Source organism: Apus apus, chromosome 17, assembly GCF_020740795.1.
Source record: "Apus apus isolate bApuApu2 chromosome 17, bApuApu2.pri.cur, whole genome shotgun sequence".
Classification (NCBI taxonomy): domain Eukaryota; kingdom Metazoa; phylum Chordata; class Aves; order Apodiformes; family Apodidae; genus Apus; species Apus apus.
Genome location: NC_067298.1, coordinates 643,548 through 664,177, shown reverse-complemented (window position 1 = coordinate 664,177; position 20,630 = coordinate 643,548). Strand labels below are relative to the sequence as shown.

At 46.8% G+C, this 20,630-nt stretch overlaps 1 protein-coding gene across 3 annotated transcripts in view; it reads left to right on the top strand.

Annotated features, from left to right (window-relative positions):
* STX8 (syntaxin 8) overlaps positions 1-20,630 on the top strand; it is a 115,921-nt gene that overhangs the window by 63,319 nt on the left and 31,972 nt on the right. For 2 of the 3 annotated variants that reach the window (XR_007891105.1, XM_051634786.1), the window contains exon 7: positions 10,123-10,224. Coding sequence is in view for 2 of the 3 variants with exons in the window: in XM_051634786.1 (XP_051490746.1) it covers positions 10,123-10,224 (102 nt within the window). In the remaining variant the exon portion in view is untranslated. Of the gene's footprint in view, positions 1-10,122; positions 10,225-11,569; positions 12,041-20,630 lie in introns of those variants that run through there. The other variant, XM_051634785.1, reaches the window with a different exon arrangement.

Genomic DNA, 20,630 nt, shown 5'->3' with positions numbered 1-20,630 from the left:
TGATGGATGTGTTGGGCTGCTTGGCTGTGGTGTGAAGAGTAGTGTGTGGTGACAGCTGTGGTCCTGGACTTGTCCTCTTAGTCCTTGGATCAGATGGCAGGGTTTTCTGTAGCAGAACAAACAGCTTCCTCTTGTTCCAGCAAGTGTTACCCTCTCAGATACTGAAAGTTTTGTGAACCAGTAGGAAAGGGTTACTCTGGAGGCATATGCTGGTCCCTGGCCTTCTGAGCTGGGCACTCTGGCTGCTCTTTGCTTCCCAAAGGCCAGAGAGAGGTCATAGGACTCTGAAGCAGTTTGTTCTTTCCAGTCTGTACATTTTTCACTGCTGTCAGGAACTCGGGTAACCAAGAGAATCCTGGTCCTGTAGGTGTTGTTCCTCTGCAAGTATTCCTCAGGGTGGAGAGCTGGCATGGCCTGGAGTCCACAGAGTATGTTGGCAGAAGAAGGACCTCCTGCTGCGGTGGCTGATGCATAATCCATTGCCTCAGGCTACTAAAGTGAGCTTGAAGGGCAGGCTGGGGTTGCTTACCAGCAGCCCAGGCGTCCGGAGCTGTCCTTCTCTGGCTGCCCTCCTGGCCACAAACCAAGTCTGCCCTACTCTGCCAGGAGATCCTTAGCCCAGCTGCCCTCTGCTTTGTCAGCAGAGTCACTGCCCAGCAGCACAGGAACAGGGAAAGGAGAGCAATGTCTTCCAGCTGCCTGGAGCCCAGCAGAGCTGCAGGGGAAGCAGTGGGAGATGAGATCCCCTCCCGACCCCCTCTTTGCACTGGAGCTATGATGGACATGTGGCATGTCATACAACCTGACTGTCTCCAGTGGCCATCAAGCCCTGTAAATTAGAGGAGCTAAAGAGCAGGAGAGCTGAAACAGAGGAATAAGCTGGTTTGCTTCCTTGGAGAAGTTAGTATTTTTGGTTTTTTAATAGTTATCTGAAGTTCTGTCAAAGAAGAGATTAGATACTAGTAGTTAAACACGGGATGGTGAGGCTATGAGTCTTGGTCTTGGCTTGAAATGTGAAACTCCTCACAGCAGAAAGTGTTGGTGCATCCTGAGCAGCACAGAGCTTGGATCAGCATGAACACCAGTGAGGTTTTGAGCATCATCTTGGAGTTGGACAGCAAGGAGAAGCCCATGACTGCACCAGCTCATTGCCTGAGCCATGGAGAGCTGCACACGTCAAAAGGCTGCAAGAAGCAGGCAGGGCAAGCAGCAATGGAGGGGAATTAAGATTCTTGGCTTTGTATTTTTTTGTATTTTCTCTTCTCACTCTGCCTTGACATCACAGCTGGCACATCGTGCTAAGGTTCTTTAGGTTTCTGGTGTACTTACATTAGTTGCAATCTTCATTTCATACTGCTGGCATTTTGAACAATGCTTGCTTTCTTATTAACGTGTAATTATGGGCTTTGGACATATAGAGGTTGGCATTCAATATATGATTCATTTCTTTGGTATCTAGCTCTTCTCCTGAGGCACTAGAGACCTGAAGGAGGGAGTGAAAGTGCTTGGCTCCTCCACTAAATTCCAGCCTTATTGTAATTTTTTTCTGCTTAGCATAAAACTTGATGGATTTTAGTTCTCTCTCTGTTTTTCTGAAGGCTGTCTGCAGGCTCCCGTGACTCACAGTGGGACACGCCATGGAGATGCGTTACTCATCGATAAATCCCAGCGAGTGATCTGTAAATTGAAATCTAGGGATAATCCAAACAATTGCAAGGAAATCTGTGGTCAGCAATGCTGTTCTGCTAAACTGTGACCAAACCCCAGATTTGTTTGTCTCTGCTGTGTTTCATGTGGCTGCTTTCACTCAGCTTTTTCGGAGTTGCTGAAACAGAATGAGGCTTTTTACATGTTTTAAATAAAACAAGCAAAATAAAATAGTGTAAAGTCATGTATGAAAGCAGAGCTGGCTGCAGAAGACCCTATTCTACTTCATGCTGAAAGATGTTCATCCTTCCTAGGGACTCCATGGTATAAAAAAAAAAACAACATTTCTTCAGAAAGCTGTTGCAGCTCAATGGGACATGGATAGGAACAGGGAGACAGTGGATGAATGGAAAGGCAACCAGATTATTTTCTGGCTCTTGAGTGGAGAATGAGTAGGAACAATCCCAGATGGTTTCTTGCAAAGTGCAACTTAATATTCCTCAAAGTGGCCCAGCTCTCTGGCTCTGCTACCACCTGGCTTTGCTCCTTCAGTGACTTGCTTCATGCTTCTCTGTAACCTGGTGCCTTTGTCTCTCATGGGCTCCTCAACAGGAGAAACAGCAAGGAGGCTCCAGGTTTGGTGGCTTGGTTCATGGTGTTCTGGTGATGAGAGCAACAGCATCCATAGCTGTTGGGTGGGAGCATCTTCTCCTGCTGCACGTGTTGTCACCTGTAATCTCTTGAAATTTCACCTTTTGTGATGAGAACGGGCTGCAGCACAGGTTGCTGCTGGGGAGTCCCTGCAGAGAAAGGTGCAATATTGATTTTGTCTGGAGTATGATCTCATGGCCCAACAGTTGTCTTGCTCCTCTGTCTTCAGCATCTCTGGGGCACTGGCAGGGTCTTGGCACCAGGGTCAGAAATGGAGGAAAAGAGGCTTTTGCTCTCTGGAAATGTTTGTGCTTCTTGTTTTGTTGTCAAAACTGTGAATTTCATTTTCAAGCTGACAGCTGGTTATTCACTTCAAGCTCATCAGGGATGTGTTTCAGCATCACTGAGGAGGTTAAACACTGAAGGTCCAGGCATGCAGAGCACTCTGGGATGTCCTGTTTTTATCATCTGTCAAATGGATTTCCAGTGGAAACCATTCCCTTGGAAACCTTCTGCCCAGCTGTAGAAAGACTTGATGGCTGAGTTGACACAGAAGATGAGGCTGCCAGAGAAGTTGGATTTCGGACCCGTAGGAAGTCTTGTTAGAAATGTCAACAGAGGAGCTGGGATATAGGAAAGGCAGATGGGGATGGAGGTTCTGTGGGCTCCCTGTTAATGCTGCTTGACAGGACTGTGGGCAAATCCAGTGCCTGAAGCTTGCAGGCTTTTTGAGGAAGAATGGAGGAGAAAAGCAAACGATCCATGTGGACAGGAGACTGCTCCAGCACCTGGCTTGGGTTCAGCCCAGGGTTTGCTTTTCTGTCCTGCACAAGCCCTCAGTGCAGGAGAGCAGCTGTAGTGTGATGTATGGCCCTGTCCTGGTGAGGTGACTTACAGCTCTGATGGCTGGGAATCCCATCTCATGGGGAGCTCTGAAATTATCCATGTCATGGCAAGAGAGAAACAGAACCAGCTTTTTTGGTGAAGGCATCAGTGTTTTTAGGAATTAAACTGGAACATTTCTGATGTTCATGGCAGCAGCAAAGTCTTTGAAGGAAAATTATATTAAGAATGACCTTTTTTTTTCTGAGAATTCCTAGGATTACATGTAATTTCTTCTGCTCATTTCTTCAGTGTCTGCCTTCTGTTGATATCCTTTGCATAAATCTTTATTTTTCTAGCTATTAGCAGATGTGATTTTAAAGATGTGGATAAACACACTCTTACTGCTGCTACCAGGTTGTTTTTCCACTGCAATTTCAGGAAAGGTTTTTATGTTCTGGTCACTTAGTGTCCTTCTGATCGCAGAATCATGGAATTGCTCTGGTTGGAAAAGACCTTTAAGATATACAGAACAGAATTGTCGGACTTGGAAGGGACCTCTAGAGATCATCTAGTCAAACTCTCCCACCAAAGCAGGATCCTGTGGAGCACATTACTCAGGGCTGCATCCCGGTGGGTTTTGAGTATCTCCAGAGGAGACAACTCCACACCCTCCCTGGGCAGCCTGTCCCAGTGCTTCTGTCACCATAAAGAAGATTTACTCATCTCCCATGTTCCAGCTTGTGCCCGTTGCCCCTTATCCCATCACTGGGAACTACTGAACAGAGTCTGGCTCCATCCTCCTGGCACCCCCCCCCTTTAGACACAGGTACAAATAAGGTCTCCCCCCTCAGTCTCTTCTCCAGGCTGAACAGTCCCAGTTCTCTCAGCCTTTCCTCATCAGGGAGATGCTCCAATCCCCCAGTTACCTTTCTTGCCCTCTGCTGGACTCTCTGCAGCAATTCCCAGTCTCTCTTGAACTGGGGAGCCCAGAACTAGATGCAGTATAGGGGAAAATAATGACCTCTCATGACCTACTGACCACACTCTTCCTTATGCAGCCCAGTATTTCATTGGCCTTCTTGGTGACAAGGGCACACTGCTGGCTCATGGATAATTTACTATCTATCAAGACTCCCACATTCTCCTCCTCAGAACTGCTTTCCAGAAGGTCCACCCCTAACCTCTCCTGATGCATCGTGTTCTTCCTCCCAGGTGCAGGACCCTACACTTGTCCTTGTTTGAACCTTATTGGGTTCCTCTCAGCCCAGCTCTTCAGCCTGTCCAGGTCATAGATCATCAAGTCCAACCATTAACCCAACTCTATCGAGTCCAGTGCTGGAATCATGGTCCTAAGCAGCACATCTGCACAGCTTTTAAACACGTCCAGGGACACATGCACATGGATGGACCCTAGAAATAGGTAGCAGCAAAATATGATGCTAGTGTGACTTAACAATACAATCTTTTAATTCAGAGCTCATCTTTCTGAACCATTAATGTATAATTTGAGATGGCGAAGCCAAGAGTGATAGAGCAGAGGGGAAGTGCTTCTGATCCAGTGTTCAAACCAGTTGCTTCACTTTTCATTTTGCATTTCAAGAAAACTTTGAAAAGGAATATTTAACACTTCTGTGCTCATGTCTTAGAGCACTTTGCTGATCTGGGTCGGTCCATGAATTCTTAGTTCTTCAGAAGTTGACTGTAGGCATGGATGGTGCTTCAGCTTGCTGTGACCAGTCAAGTCAGTGAACTTTTTTTTTAATTATTATTATTAAATGCTCTGGGTTCAGCTGCAGCTTAGAAGCTTTAATTTTCTGACTGTGATAGCGGTTGCAGTGACAAGTTCAGCTCTGATTTAGGTAATTTTTGTATTTGTTTTTATGGGTAAAAATATGTTTCAAGTTTAATGCAGAAGATTAAACAAAACCAAATTTATTCAGTGTTTGTTTATTCATTTTAAAATAAACAAATGGTACTTTTCCTGACTTTGCTCATGCTTTCTCCTGCAAACACCTCTCTCCTCCCCAGGAGAAGGAGGTAAAGTGGAACTGGAGAGAGCTGACTGACCATGCAGCTGCATTTTCCAGCCTTTCCCACCTCTTCCACAGGGCAATTTCCTCCACTTTGTCCAACCTGGACCCATGCTCAGCCTGGTTCCTCTGCATTGCTCCAAAACATATGTTGCCTGAGATAAAAAACTGTGGATTAAAAAAAAAAAAAAAAAAAAAAAAGTCAAATATTTCAGAGTATCAACCTATATTTTTTCTGTAATCTGTTTGTTTTGCTGTTTCCTCCTGCTGCATTTTCTTTGCCTGTAAATTCCCTGCGTGGAGTTCATCCTGATTCCCAAAGGACTGCCCTTCCCATCCTAGGTGCTATGGTTAGAGGAGCAAGGGCTTGTGTTCACCAAGTGGAGACCTTCCATGAGTTTTGTCCTGGTGTAAGATATGCACATGTTGATCTCAGACCCACAAACCCCACTGCTGATTTTGCTGGGTGATATATACCAGGCTTCTGGAGAACTCCTGCCCTTTTGAGGGCTTCAGCCCAAAATGTATAGCCTTTATCACCAGGAAGAGCATCCAGATTTGTAGAGATGGGTGTGTATATTGCTGCTGCAGCCTCACAGGGGTGAGGTGAGGCGATGTTCCTGCCCATGCTCCTACCTCTGCCTTCTTACAGAAATGTGCTGCTTGTGTGATTGATGTGTTTGGTGAGCTCAAAAGCCAATGTGCCTGCCTGGCTGGTGGCTGTCACCCTAGCAAAGGGGTGAGCAAAGCTATGACACTGGTTTTCAAGCAGAAGTCCCTGCTGATACAGGAGGTTCTGTCTTAGCTCATTTCCAACAGATGCACAACCTTCAAACTTCTCCCACATCAGCTGGGTTTATCTTACTGAGCTTATAATACTAGGGTTGGGCAGTAAGTTTAATTTTCTGCTTCATGATCCTGCTTCACTGCGAGAAGACCTTGGCTAAATTTATGTTACTGGTTTAAATGTGGTTTGCAGTGCAGTGTCACAGAAATGTCCTTCATAAGGTCACTGGCAACCCTCCAGCAGCCCCCTGGTTTTCCTGTCTGCTCCCTCGCAATGGGCAGCATCACTCCTTTCCCCTTTTCAGGTTTGTTTCTATTAATTATTTATTTATTTTAAATTTGTTCCTTGCATAGTCAGCTAGATGGGAGGTGATGGAAAATTTTCATCCTGAATGTAATTGCCAGCTTGAAGGGTAAAGGGGATTGCAGGTGGGTCATCTGTCAGAGGGGTGGTCCTTGGGAGCCTGCTTGCGATTGTCAGGGCTGTAAAGACTTTCTTAGCCACACAGTTAATTTTCTCTGGCAGCAGCTCTGTCTGCTTCAGAGTTTTCAACTCTGCCTTACACAGTGTGTATTTCCACTGTGTTTCCTTTGCTTCAGAGTGAGGAGGAATTTTCATTTACATGAAGGTTGAGAGCTGCTCTAAACCTCAGTGTCACCACAGTAGTGTGTTGATGGGGATAGAGGGGTGGATGTTTCTGTGCAGGATGTTGGTGGTGTTGGTGGGTGCATTGAGGTAGATGGATGTCTCTGTGCAGGGTGTTAGTGGGTCTAGAGGTGTGGATGGATTTTTCTGGGCAGGGTGTTGGTAGGTATAGAGGGGTGGATGTTCCTCTTCAGGCTGTTAGTGGTTGCAAGGGCACACTGGCCTTGGGAACCTGCTGGTCCAGGCTTCTGCTTCAGGTGATGGGGTAAGAGCCTCCCTGTGCTTTCCCCCCACACCAGCCCTAGCACAGCAGTGGAGAAGACCGTGCTCAGCCCTCCTGGTTGTGCCATGAGCACTCCCAACACTTGTCCTGGTCTTAATTGCATGTTGCTTGTTGAGCTTTGGGCTATGTGCTCGGTGATATGACCTGCTCCCCCAAAACCTGATCCTACCAAGAGCACACAGCTATGGAGAAACACCTCTCCAAAGCTGCACAGTCCGGTTCTGTGGTTCAGAAAGGGCTCTGGCTGGTTGGTCTGAGAGGAAAAAGGCTTGTGCAGGGGGCTGGGAAAGGAGAGGCTCTAGGCATCATCCCAGTTGCACTGCCTTGGGCTTTGAAATGATGACAGAAAATTTTCCTGCTAGCATTTGTTCTCATTTAGCTACAGCTTGTTCACCAGGATGTTTTTCAAAGAGGGTCTGGTCAGTGTTGGCAAAGGAAAGTCTCTTATTTCCCAAGCATGCTTATCACTTTGTCCTTGACAACGATGGGAACTTTCGGCACTTTTTTTTTGTTTGGAGGCAAACATGAGAAAGGCTGCCCTCCCAGGCATCATTGTGCTGCCTTTCCTGTGTGCTGAATCATGCAAGACAGATAAAATTTCCCCAAAATGTTGTTGGCTTTGCAGATGTTGGACCTGGGAAAGTTAGGTGGGAGGAGGAGAAGAATTAATATCTGAACTATGCACTGAGCAAATGCAGTTGTTCAGTTTGAATAAATGGTGTTTTGGTGCAGGATGAACAATAAAATCTTGGGTATTTTCAACAACTTCACAAATATGTAGAGTTTGTCTCTGGAATAGAGCAGCATTGATGGGATGATGTTTCTTAACCATGGGAGTGGTGAATGGTTGAGATCTGTAGCTGAGGCTGCACACAATGGAGCAGTTGGTGTTTGCCCTCTGCCCTCCCTTCATCTGAACACTTCGATGGTTTAGGCTGAGGAACATGAATCAGGAGCTGATGTTTTAAGAAAAATGTATCTTTTCAAAGTGCAAGAATTTTTAGATGATGAGAGTTTATATAGGGATTCGTTGGAGATTATGAAGTCTTTGTGGGGCAGACTTTAAAAGAGTGCATTGGAAGGAAGCTTGAATTTCCCAGCTCTCCAGAACAGTAAAACCTCCGTGCTTTGTATGCCATTGAAAATGTCCTTTGGATCTTCAGACTTTTGGTTATTTTATATTTGTGTGGGTTTTTTGTTAGCCATGTGTGCAATCAAGCTGGTTTTATCTCTATATCTAGATACAATGCTTGTTACTTGGTGAGGTTTGAGGACATAAGCGCCTTTTGCTGCAGGCAGGTGGATTATGGAGGAAACCATTTCCTTCCAGGTGCTGGTACAGAAGGGATGGCCAGCAGCCATGTACAGGGTTTCATGGAATTGTAGAATCCCAGACTGGTTTGGGTGGGAAGGAACCTTAAAGATCATCCAGTTCCACCCCCGCTGCATGGGCAGTTACACCTCCTCCTAGATGAGGTTGCTCAGATCCCCATTCAACCTGCTCTTGAACAGTTCCAGGGATGAGGCAGCCACAGCTTCTCTGGGAAACCTGAGCCAGCGTCTCACCACTCTCACAGTGAAGAATTTATTCCTGTTCAATCTAAATCTCCCTTCTTCCAGTTTTAATCCATTCCCCCTTGTCCTCTCACTCCCTGCCCTTGTCCCAAGCCCCTCCCCAGCTTTCCTGGAGCCCCTTCAGGCACTGGAAGGTGCTCTAAGGTCTCCCTGGAGCCTTCTCTTCTCCAGGCTGAACACCCCAACTCTCCCAGCCTGTCTCCAGAGCTGAGCTGCTCCAGCCCTTGGATCATCTCCATGGCCCTTCTCTGGACCCTCTCCAACAGCTCCATGTGTCTCCTGTGCTAAGGGCTCCAGAGCTGGACACAGCACTCCAGGTGGGGGCTCATCAGAGCAGAAGGGCAGAAGGACAGAATCCCCTCCCTGGCCCTGCTGGCCACACTTCTTGTGATGCAGCCCAGGACACAATTGGCCTCTGGGCTCCAGCCCTCACTAGCAGTTCATGTTGAGCTTCTCATCTCCTCCCACCCCCAGGTCCTTCTCAGACCTGCTCACAATCCATTCTCCCCTCATGAACAGAATATTCTTGCTAACTGAACACTCTGTGCTCTAACTTCTTTTACTTATGGTCTGTCACACCTGAACATTTCAGGAGTGTTGCAGTGGGGAGATGCAGTACTGGGCTCTGCTTGGAGACAAACCATTTGAGAACACAGCACCCACCAGCTGGCAGGTCTGCTGTCCCTGACCTGAGCTCAAAAGGCAGATTAGGTTTATTGAGCTAGTGATCAATAGTGAGGAAATTGCTGGAAGTGTAACCAGAGCAAGATGCTTTGCAATAGCATTTGTGTTTGGGCTGCCATCCTCCTCCTGATTGATCATGCACAAAAAAAGCCATTCCAACCTGCAGAGTAGGAAGCATCTCCAACACAGTGTGTTCACACACCCAGCCAGAACCACAGGCTATATGTTTCCAGAAAATTAGAGCATAACAGTCAGCAAGAAGAAAATTTGTTGCCTGAATGTAGCTTTTGATTTTTGGTGTTAAAAAATCCCTACCCAACAAGCAGCCTTTTTGTAAGCCTTGTACCTGCTCCAATTTCCCTTACAAAAAAAAGTCATCAGTTGTATGAGGTTAAGGATGGATTGGCTTTAAATTTTCCCCTCTATTAAAAATAGCTGTAGGAGAAATTTTGCTCACTTTTCTTTTCCCAGGGGATCATCTGGGCTGCAAGCAGAGCTGCCATCTGTACCTCTCCATATTGAACCAAGGCAGGACTTGAACTTTATCCTTGTGGTCACTTGGTTGGGACCCCATGAATGCTCTCACAGGCATTGATAAAGACAGTGATTCTGGATGTGTTTAATGACCATGTAACAAACAATTGTTGAAATGCTCTGTTCCAGGAGCTGAAATTGCAGATTTCCTACAGCATGTGCACTGATTCTCTTACTTTGGCTAGTGGTTTGCAGCTGCCATCTTACACTGATCCTACTGTTCCAGGCTGTATTTTTTTCCTCCTCTCTTGCCGTGGCGTTCACTGAGTCTGAAGTCAAAGTCTCTTGTGTAGAATTTCCCAGGACTTGGACCTTTCATTGCCTGTGGATCACTGGTGTGTCATACTGGAAAATAAAAGGGTGCAGCTGGTTTCCATTTCGGAGCCTCCAGCAGGGGTGTGTTTGCTGAGCAGTGATGCTGCAGGGCTTGGAGATTAATGCTCATGTTTCTGTTTCCCCAGAGATCATCGATGACCTCACTAACTTGGTGGAAAACACAGACGAGAAACTCCGCAACCAGACACGGCATGTGAAGATGGTGGACAAGAAATCAACGTCCTGTGGTAGGAAATGGCTTGAACACAAGTCCTGCCCTGTTATTAAATGATGAGAAGCCAGTCTAGGACTCAGAGGCTGTGTGCAGTGTGCTCCCCCCAAGGACAGCTGCTTCTGCACGTTAAAAAAACACCTCTCCAAACTCAAACGTGACCGTAGCTGCTATTGCAGGTTTGAGTTGTGTGTGTTCTGTATTGATACAGTTAAGTTCCTTCAGCCACTTCAGCCACGTTGCACAATGTTCTGATTGGAAATTGTAGAACAGCACGGAATGAGTGTGGTGCGTGTTAATGAGGTTTGAAAGACTTGCTAGCTACCAGCTCTCACAAACCAGTCACAGCGGGAGTGATGCTGCAGGGACGTTTCTAGTGCCGTCCTGCAGGCTTGTGCTCTCAACCAAGTCACAGCCTGCTAGATGTGAAATCCTGGCTGGTGACTCTCCAAGCTGCCTGCAAGCTGGTAGAGCTAACTTGGACTCCCTTCCCATACAGCCACAGCAAGGTCATACATCTCAAGGGAGTGAGTGCAGGTTTCCTCTCAAGCAGGAAGAGCTGGGGGTTTGGTAGCAATGTCTGTTTGTGATGGCAGAAAATGTCTGTATCTCGGGGATGAGTGACTGAGGAGTGACTGGGGAGGAGTGTCTGGGGAGTCCATGGTGATGGTGGTGGTGAGACACTTCTGAAAGTAGCATCTGCGCTTTTGGTGGCCATGATTTGTTTTCAGCATGCTAGAGGACTGAAAACACAAGAATAATTTATGCTTTGTAGAAATTTGACTTTTAGCTAGAAGTTAAGCAAATTTAGCTTATGTAGTTTAGTAAAGAGAAGTGGAGAGCTGACTTGGTGTCCTAAAATGTTTCTGACTCGTGGGGAGCTTTTATTCTATTTTCATTCTAATCTAGCAGCAAATGTGACTGAGCTCAGACTGGCAATGAGAATTTTGTCAAGCAGTGAGGATTTATTCCAGGAATTTATTTAGTTCTCCTTCAGCAATAACTCTGAAAATCTGTGGCTTCTTCTGGAGGATAAAGTTGACTTGTCAGAGGCATTTTTCTATGATTTCTCTTGTACCAAATTTATATAGAATTAAAGGTGTGACTGTAGAGTTCATGACTTTTTTTTTATTATTTTTTATCTTAATTGTTCACACTGGGTGGTTTTAATCTAAAAATAATTGCACTGAATGATACCGAGTACTCCTGTGTGCCTTTGGAGACTCCCCTTAATTTTTGTGGTTTCATTTTCTGCTGGAGTACAGGGAAGTGTGATGTGAAACGCCTGCGCAGGGCGGGCAGTGAGTTCTGTTCCACACGGGACAGCTTCTCCTTCCTTAGGGATTTTTCCTCCTTTCTAGGTTCCCGGTGTGGCCGCAGCACCCAGGCAGCAGTGCTGGCTGACCAGCCTGTCTCTTTAACTCTGGAGCCGATGCTGGCTGTGCTGGAGAATTTGAGAGGAGGAGGAGGATAGGAGAGGTGAAGGCTGGGAGATCCAGGGCTGGATTCCTTGGGGGTGATCTCTCTCACCCTTTCCACATTGAAAAACATTTTTCTGCCCAGGCTCTGCCTGTTCCCTCTGCTCCAATAGCTCTTCCTGTGTTTGCATAACAATTTGGGCATATGTAAACACAGTATTGCCTCAGATAGCTGTTTTACTCTGCCTAAGTGTGAGGTTTAGAACAATTATGCTGGAAGACACAGCCTTTCGTGGCGTTCTTCCCATCCTTTTTCCACCCTTATCCCTGGCACAGAAAATTAACTGGCATATTAAGATCAGAAAAACCCTCTGTGTATGTACAAATATTCCTTGAATGAAGCCAAGCAGTGGGAAAACTGGCACCTGCTAGATAATTTTTTTCAAACTGTGTTTTTTCCCCCCCTTTCCAGCATTTCATTTAAATAGATAAAATCTTTACCAGCTCTTTGGTTTCTGCACTGTTACTTTTGATTTAAAGCAGGGTGAAGTGCTGAGTCTTCCCTCTTGCCCACCACTTCTTCCCTGAGATGAAGATGTTTGCTCGGCCCCAGTTTCTGCAGTATTCCAGCATGTGCCTGTTTCTGTGGTTTTGCCTCATTTTTTAAATCATAAGGTCGTTTTATTTTTCTGATGACTGGATGTACTGGAGCCACTGGCTGTGGATACCAGCGGAGCAGCCTGGCGTGGATAGTGGAATAATCACCCTTTTACGAGCACGACTGTAACGCATTAATGGGTGGATCTTTGTTAAAAGCCACTATAACAACAAAATCAAAGTATGAAATCCAACTTCAATCAATATTTCAACATCTCTCTCTCATGCAAACATCGTTTCAAGCTCTGGAGGTTGTTTCCAGTGTCCTCTTGTCCCTTGGTGCTCCGTGCTTGGTGTCACTGGGTGCAGAAGGGTTGTGGGGAGCAGTGTCTGTGCCTCTGGCTGGACCTGGTCTGGCAGAAACCTTCAGGTTGCTCTGGGTGGGTTGTTTCATTTGCAGCTCATTCTCAATGCTCTTTCTCTTGCTGACACTAGAGCTGTTGACAATCCCACTCCTTGCTCCTGCCCTGTTCCAGCCCCTCTCCCCTGGTAGCCCCATACAGCCCCACACTGGTGTCAGTGGGAACTCCCAGGACTGCAATGGGAGAGTAATCAGGGTATAAGCTTGAGTCCACTGCATTTATCAAATTATTGTTGAAAATCATCAGTCATCTGCAGGGAAATGTTGGCAGGCTGCATTTCTTCTCAGCATATGCAGGGCATTTAGGAAGGGTGCTTGGGCAAACACATTTCTTAGAGTTCGGAAACTTGCATTGAGTTTTCACCAAAATGTGCATGCAGATCATTAAGCAATTTTTAGGCTGCTGTTACCAAATTTGCTACAGGAATGCCTGCTTACACAGTCCTACCTTCTCAGATTTGCCCCTGCTTCTCCTGGGTTTGTCTCTCCCCACTTTCTCCCAGTTTTCCATACCTTTAAGGGGTTTTTGTGCAGAGTAACACTCAGCAACTGTTTCTCACTGACTTTTTGATTGGTAACTTTAACCCTCAGGATGTCCTCTTAAGAACTGCAATTAAACAGAGGATGAGAAAGTAATAATAAAGGTTGAGATGCTGAAGGGAAAACCAAATTTGACCCAAACTTAATTCCTGAGTTGGAACAACCCACCTTATTGACTGATTCCTTCAGTATTTGTTGTTTTCCTGGGTAGCAACAGCCTACCTGTGAGCACATCCATTCCACTCCCAATTGGTAGAAAAAAATAACAATCTATGTTTTCCCAAAATATTCAAGATTTCCAAACTTGGGGGAAAAAAAAAAAAAAAAAAAAGAAATTATGTAAAGGAAACTGAGTGCCCTGACAGGAGTGCTGCTGCGTTGCTGTCAGACTCAAACTGTGTGGGTTTTAATCCTGTCTTGCCTGGGTGGGCTCCAGCATCTGCTCGTCCCTTGGCCCTCATCCTGAGCACAGGTCCTGTGCCTGGTTGGTGGCAGTGGGAGCTGAGATCCTGCCAGTGCCTTTGCTGCCATCCCTGGGCTTCACCAGCACCTGCACAGCCTCAGGGTACAGCCCATTTCAGGTGCAGGTTTTATGAGGGTCCCAAAACATGGCTGCTCAGCACCACGTGCAGCTCTGTGGGTTGGTTTTATTTCTGTTCTTCATCAGGCTCAAGCATTTAGTGTTAAGTCAGGAGTCTGCAAAGAATCTTGGAGAGGAGAAAGTGTCATTTTCTACAGCTGCATCCTGCCTTACCTGGGCGGTGCTTTTTGGTAACTTTCCCCCCATCCTTGAGTCTTGTAGATTGGTTTTTTTGTTACCCAAAGAGGTGAGTAAGCAGCTCCCTGCAGACTGAATGGTTAAACAGGCTTTATTTGTGATAAGAGCATTCTGAAGTGTTTGCATCTGAAGGAGATCTGAGGATTTCAGTGACACAGGACACAGTTGGGAGCCCAAGTACCAGATGCAACATATGCAGAAGCGGTTGCAGCCGAGCTGTGTGATGCACCGGGTCAGAAATGTTCTTCAGGTCTTGCTGAACCAGACCATGAATTGGGCAGGGGATCATAGGATCATAGAATGTCGGGTTGGAATCTGGGGGATTGGCATGGTGCTGCTCCTGGTCCTACCCAAGTCACTCCTCGTGGTGGCTTTCCCATTGCTGAGGAGAAGGGCTGCTTTCCTGGGGCAGCAGCACGGAAGATTATAACTTTGTCATAGTAAAAACAAGCAAAAAGGAGCAACCTTTTTTTTCTGACAGACTTGTCCATCGACTTCTGAGCACCATGAGAAGAGGAGAACATGTTTCTGCAGGTATCACTGCGTGTCTCCCTCTAATCTTTCAGATAAACGAGGAAAATGAGAACCGACCACCAAACTACCTGCTGGGACGATGTCTGTGCCCTGTAACATAAGACACAACCGCAAAGTGGTGGCTGAGTCATTTTTTCCCCGTCTTTCATTTCTTCCTACTCCACAAGGTGGCATTGCAATCTAATCGCCTTCCTCCGGCCCCAGGTAGATGCTCTCATCTCCTTTCACTTCCGATGAAGGTTGTTGGACATGCTGAAAGCAGCGTGGAGACTCTTCAGTATTCTGTACAGTTGGCTGGTACCAAGTAGGATTTTTTTTATCTTAGCAAATCACCAACGTACCTGAATTAAATACAGAGAGTTGTGAAACCAACTAATTGGAGTTTTCAGAAGGTTTTGTTTGTTTTACAAAAGAGTAGCTTGGATTATATAAGGTTTTCTCTAGAAAATAATGATTCATGCAGCCTTTTTCCTGCCAGATTCTACCATCACTCTGTTCTAAGTTGTGGTTATTTTTGCCGTGGATTTAATTTGTTTTATAAATTATGGATGGCAGTTACTCAGGTTTGTTCCTCTGGGTGTTTAGATGAGCAAGTCCCCATCCTTTTTTATTTTTTTTTCTCTACTGGAGTGGAGGAGCTGGTGTTGTGTGCCATTAAATCAACCTTTCCTGCAACCTGACCCTTGGAGAAGTTACACCGATGTTCCTCCCCAGTGCTGCACTGGCTCCAAGTCACCTGTCTGTGCTTCTACAGAGTGAAGCCTGGCAAGGCTTTTTGGCTTGGCAAGTTATATATTTTCCTGATTTTTCAATGATTTTCCCCCTTCCTTCAAGATCTTCCGGCAAGATCACGGAACAGGGCCTTTTGGAAACTCTGCTAAGGCACCTGGAAAATAAGGAGGTGATAGGCAACAGCCAACATGACTTCGCTAAGGGCAAATCATGCCTGACCAATTTGGTGGCCTTTTATGACAAGGCTACAGAGATGGTGAATGATGGCAGAGCAACCACGTCATCTGCCTGGATTTGTGCAAAGCATCTGACACGACATCCTGGTCTCCAAACTGACAAGAAACAAACTTGACTAATGGACCACTTGGTGGATCAATAATTGGCTGGATGGCTACACCCAGAGAGTTGTGGTCAATGGTTCAGTGTCCAAGTGCAGGCAGGTGATGAGGGGTGTTACCCAGGGGTCAGTACTGGGACCAGTGCTGTTCAATATCTTTGTTTGTGACATGGACCATGGGATGGAGTGTCTCCTCAGTAGGTTTGCTGATGACATCAAGCTGTGTGAAGTAGTTGACACCCCAGAGGGAAGGGATGTCATGCAGAGGGACCCTGACAGGCTGGAGAGGTGGCCAGTGCCAACCTCATGAAGTTCAGCAAGGCCAAGTGCAGGGTCCTACATCTGGGTTGGTGCAACCCCAGGCACAAATCCAGGCTGAGGGGAGAATGGATTGTGAGCAGTCCTGAGGAGAAGGACCTGGGGGTGGGAGGAGATGAGAAGCTCAACATGAGCTGCCAGTGAGTGCTGGAGCCCAGAGGCCAATTGTGTCCTGGGCTGCATCACAAGAAGTGTGGCCAGCAGGGCCAGGGAGGGGATTCTGTCCTTCTGCCCTTCTGCTCTGGTGAGCCCCCACCTGGAGTGCTGTGTCCAGCTCTGGAGCCCTCAGCACAGGAGAGACATGGAGCTGTTGGAGAGGGTCCAGAGAAGGGCCATGGAGATGATCCAAGGGCTGGAGCAGCTCTGCTCTGGAGCCAGGCTGGGAGAGTTGGGGTGTTCAGCCTGGAGAAGAGAAGGCTCCAGGGAGACCTTAGAGCACCTTCCAGTGCCTGAAGGGGCTCCAGGAAAGCTGGGGAGGGACTTTTCACCAGAGAGGGCAGTGATAGTACAAGGGATGATGGTTTTAAACTGATAGAGGGGAGATTTAGGTTAGACATCAGGACGAAATTCTTCCCCATGAGGGTAGTAAGGTGCTGGAATAGGTTACCTAGGGAGGTTGTTGATGCCCCCTCCCTGGAGGTGTTCAAGGGCAGGTTGGATGAGGTTTGTGCAGCCTGGTCTGGCGGGAGGTGTCCCTGCTCATAGCAGGGAGGTTGAAATCTGATGATCTTTAAGGTCCCTTCCTGCTTTCACCATTCTGTGGTTCTGTGATTCAATTTATTCCGTTTTAAGCAAATACACGTTGAAAAATTTGTTCTGAGCTTTTTCACCTGTGAGAAAGCTTTGAGAAGAATCTTCAGAAAAAGAATGATGAAGCTGTTTGTTCAGCACAGAATCATAGAATTGTCGGGGTTGGAAGGGACCTCTGGAATCCAAGTTCCCTGCCAGAGAAGGACCACCTTGGGCAGGTTACACAGAAATGCGTCCAGATGGGTTTTGAAAGTCTTAAGAGAACACTCCAGAACCTCCATGGGCAGCCTGTCCCAGGGCTCTGTCACCCTCACAGTAAAGGTTTTCCTCATGTTGAGGTGGAACTTCCTGTGTTCCAGGAATTCGTTGCATGGGGCTTGTCTCTGGTGTCGTCACTGATTGTAAAGCATTTGACACTGTCTCCCACAGCATCCTCGTAGATAAACTGAGGAAGTGTGTTCTTGATGGTCACGTAGTGAGGTGGATCATGAACTGGTTGAAAGGAAGAAGTCAGAGAGTTGTGGACGAGACAAAATCTAGTTGGAGGTCTGCGACTAGTGGAGTCCTTCAGGGACCGGTGCTGTTCAATATTTTCATCAGGGACCTGGATGAGGGAACAGAGTGTGCCCTCAGCACATTTGCTGATGACACTAAACTGGGAAGTCGCTGACACACCAGAAGGCTGTGCTGCCATTCAGCAAGACCTGGACAGGCTGGAGAGTTGGGCAGGGAGACACTTGATGAAATTCAACAAGGACAAGTGCAGAGTCTTGCATCTGGGGAAGAACAACCCCAGGTACCAGTACAGGTTGGGGGCTGAGCTGCTGGAGGGCAGTGTAGGAGAAAGGGACCTGGGGGTCCTGGTGGACAGGAGGATGACCATGAGCCAGCAGTGTGCCCTTGTGGCTAAGAAAGCCAGTGGCATCCTGGGGTGGATTAGAAAAGGTGTGGTTAGTAGGTCAAGGGAGGTTTTCTGCCCCTCTGTTCTGCCTTGGTGAGGCCGCAGCTGGAATATTGTGTCCTGTTCTGGGCCCTTCAGTTCCAGCAGGACAGAGAACTGCTTGAAAGAGTCCAGCGCAGAGCCACAGAGATGATGGAGGGAGTGGAACATCTCCCTGGTGAGGAAAGGCTGAGGGAGCTGGGTCACTTTAGTTTGGAGAAGAGAAGACTGAGGGGGGACCTCATCAGTGTTTACAAGTATGTTAAGGGCAAGTGTCTGGAGGATGAAGCCAGGCTTTTTTCAGTGATGTCCAGTGATAGGACAAGGAGCAATGGGTGCAAACTGGAACACAGGAGGTTCCACGTAAACATAAGAAAAAACAACTTTACTGTGAGAGTGGCAGAGCCCTGGGACAGGCTGCCCAGAGAGGTTGTGGAGTCTCCTTCACTGGAGACATTCACACCTGCCTGGACACATTCCTGTGTGATGTGCTCTGGGTGACCCTGCTCTGGTAGGGGGGTTGGACTAGATGATCTTTCGAGGTCCCTTCCAACCCCTAGGATTCTGTCATAGGCAGCGTCTTTAAATGCACCAACACCTCCATCCTCCCAGGGCTGGAGCAGCCCAGGTTGAGCAGCTGCTTTAGGTGATCGAGTAGAAGATGGATTTTCATCTCAGCTTTTCTGTCTCCTCGGTCCCTCCTCCTGCAGCCCTTGCTTGCTTCCAGGCAGTACCGGGAGTCCAAGCGATCTCGCTGCAGGCTTTAGCTTTCCACAAGTCTTGCTACCTTCTGCATCATGTTCTCACCTGAGCTCTCTGACGTGTTTCCTTCTCTCCTACAGCTCGTTTTCCTTCACCAGGAGAGCTCAGGCAGGTTGGCTGCTCCCGGGGGGGTGGAAGGCTGCTGGAGGTGAGCCCAGCTCCAGAGGGAGCTGAAGAATTGGCAGCCCCTGGTGCACGTGCGGCCGTGCTGTCCCTCCCACCTCGGCCCACTGACTTCTGAACCCCTTGGCTAATTGAAGCTGAAATTAGTTGGAGATAGAGGTCGCAAAGATAAGGAGTTACTACAAGCTTACTTGGGCGTGTATCCTCATTAGAGAGACCCAATTAAGAGCCCCATTGAGTGGGGGAAGGCAGGGTGAACTCAGGTCTCGTTAGACAGCAGAGAAGCCTCACAGCAGATTAGCTTTGGGACATAGTGGGAAACGGGGCTTTGTTAATTATGCTAGTAGAACAACTTTTAAACTGACACATCCAGTAATTTTGGTACTTTGCCCATCTAAGATTTCTGGTTAGTTTGTTGTCTTGCCATCTTGTTTCCCCATAACACAAACCACTTTTCTGCTACTTTGTTAGCTCTGAGCCCCCAGGGAGCAGGTGAGGAGCTCATTGGATGACTAACGGCAGGAGCAAAACATCCCAAAGGCTGCTTACCCATTCAGCAAAACAACTGGGAAAAAATGGTCAGTGCTTAGGTGATGCCTTTGCTGGTAGTGTGAGCCCAGCAGCCCGGTCCTCACTCCCCTGGTGGCTTTGTAGCCTCCAGCCAGCTCCTTATGCCTTCTCCGGGCCTCCTCCTCCTCACACACATGCTCTTTTCACAACTTCAGTATTTGGGTTGAAATTGTTCATGTTGAGATGCTGAAATGGATTCAACTGATGAAAGAACCTGGACCTAAGGAGTTATAAACTTTTATCTTTTTTTTCTCTCTTTTTTTTTTTTTTTTTTTTTTAAAAAAAAAAGGTGTTTTGCAGTTGCTTTCTGAAGTTCTTGCCAGGTGAGGAGCACAGTGTGTGCTGGTGGTGTCAGCTCTGTGTGTGTTTAGCAAGAAAGGACAGGAAGAGCCTTCTGGGTCATAGGATCCCTTCAAGATAAATTTCTGAGAACAAGCTTGTTTTTTCCTCCCCATTACTCCTATTGGGAAGGCTGCAATGGTCATAAACTTATTTCCAGCCTACACTTGTCAGAGATACTTCATTTTGTCCACGTGCAGCCCTTGTTCTGGTGTCCTGAATAGTTCTTTCCCCCTTATTATTTCACTCTCCCAAATGTGTGTGTCCAAGAGATCACCCGCTGTTTCCTTCCAGCTTTTGTTTTGTGGGGCTGAACAAGCATCTTAACATTTTAGTATCTTAATTTAATCTCTGGGTTTTCTGATAAGCCCTATTTTCCTACTTAATTGTTTTCCTACTTAAACTTTTTTTTTTTTCTATTTTTAACCATGTGAACCGACCCCAGCATCCCCCGTGTGTTCTCACACCCCCTTGCTCACCAGCTCTAGCACTTCTCTGGCTGCTGGAGAGTTCAGTTACAGCATCTTGGTTCCTCTGTTCTGAACTGCTTTCTTGGGCCCTTCACTACTCTTGAACATTTTCCACTTGACTTCATTTTCTTTCCAACTTGTAGCAGAAACTGCTGGTTGTCCCAAGCTTCCTCTTGCATCCCAATGAATTTCAACCTTCCTCCATTTGTCTTCAAAGTTACCCATTTTTTTCCTGTATGCTGTCCCACCTTTCCTCTGGGCTGATGCTGCTTTCCAACTTTGTGTCATCAGCAAATTCCATTAACACACTTACTTTTTGTGCCAAGGTCATTAATAAAAACATTTAATAAGAGCAGCCTTCTGACCATTCCTTGAGGAGCTCTGCTGGTGACCTCCATCCATTCTGATCCTTCTTTCAACACTGCTTCGCCTTTCACCAGTTTCCTGGTCTTACAGTTCTGCTAATCCCCATCTTTTTCATTTAATCATTTCCCGCGTGGCACTGAATCACGTGCTTTGCTGAAGTCTGAAGTGCATGGGATCTATCATGCTTCCTTTGTCTATAAAATTCATTCTCTTACCAGGCTAACCTGATTAATTCTGTTTGATCTGATTTCCCCTCAGTACAGTCCCATTGATTTCTACCCTGTTTACCAGTTAGTTTCATGTTCTAATTAGTCTTTCTTCAGTTGGCTCTAGAGCCTCCATCCTGCTGAGGTTAATCAGACAGGCTGGGGTTGATTTTCCTTTCCATGCTGGAGTTATGCAGGTGTTGAGGTTTCTCTCTGGTACT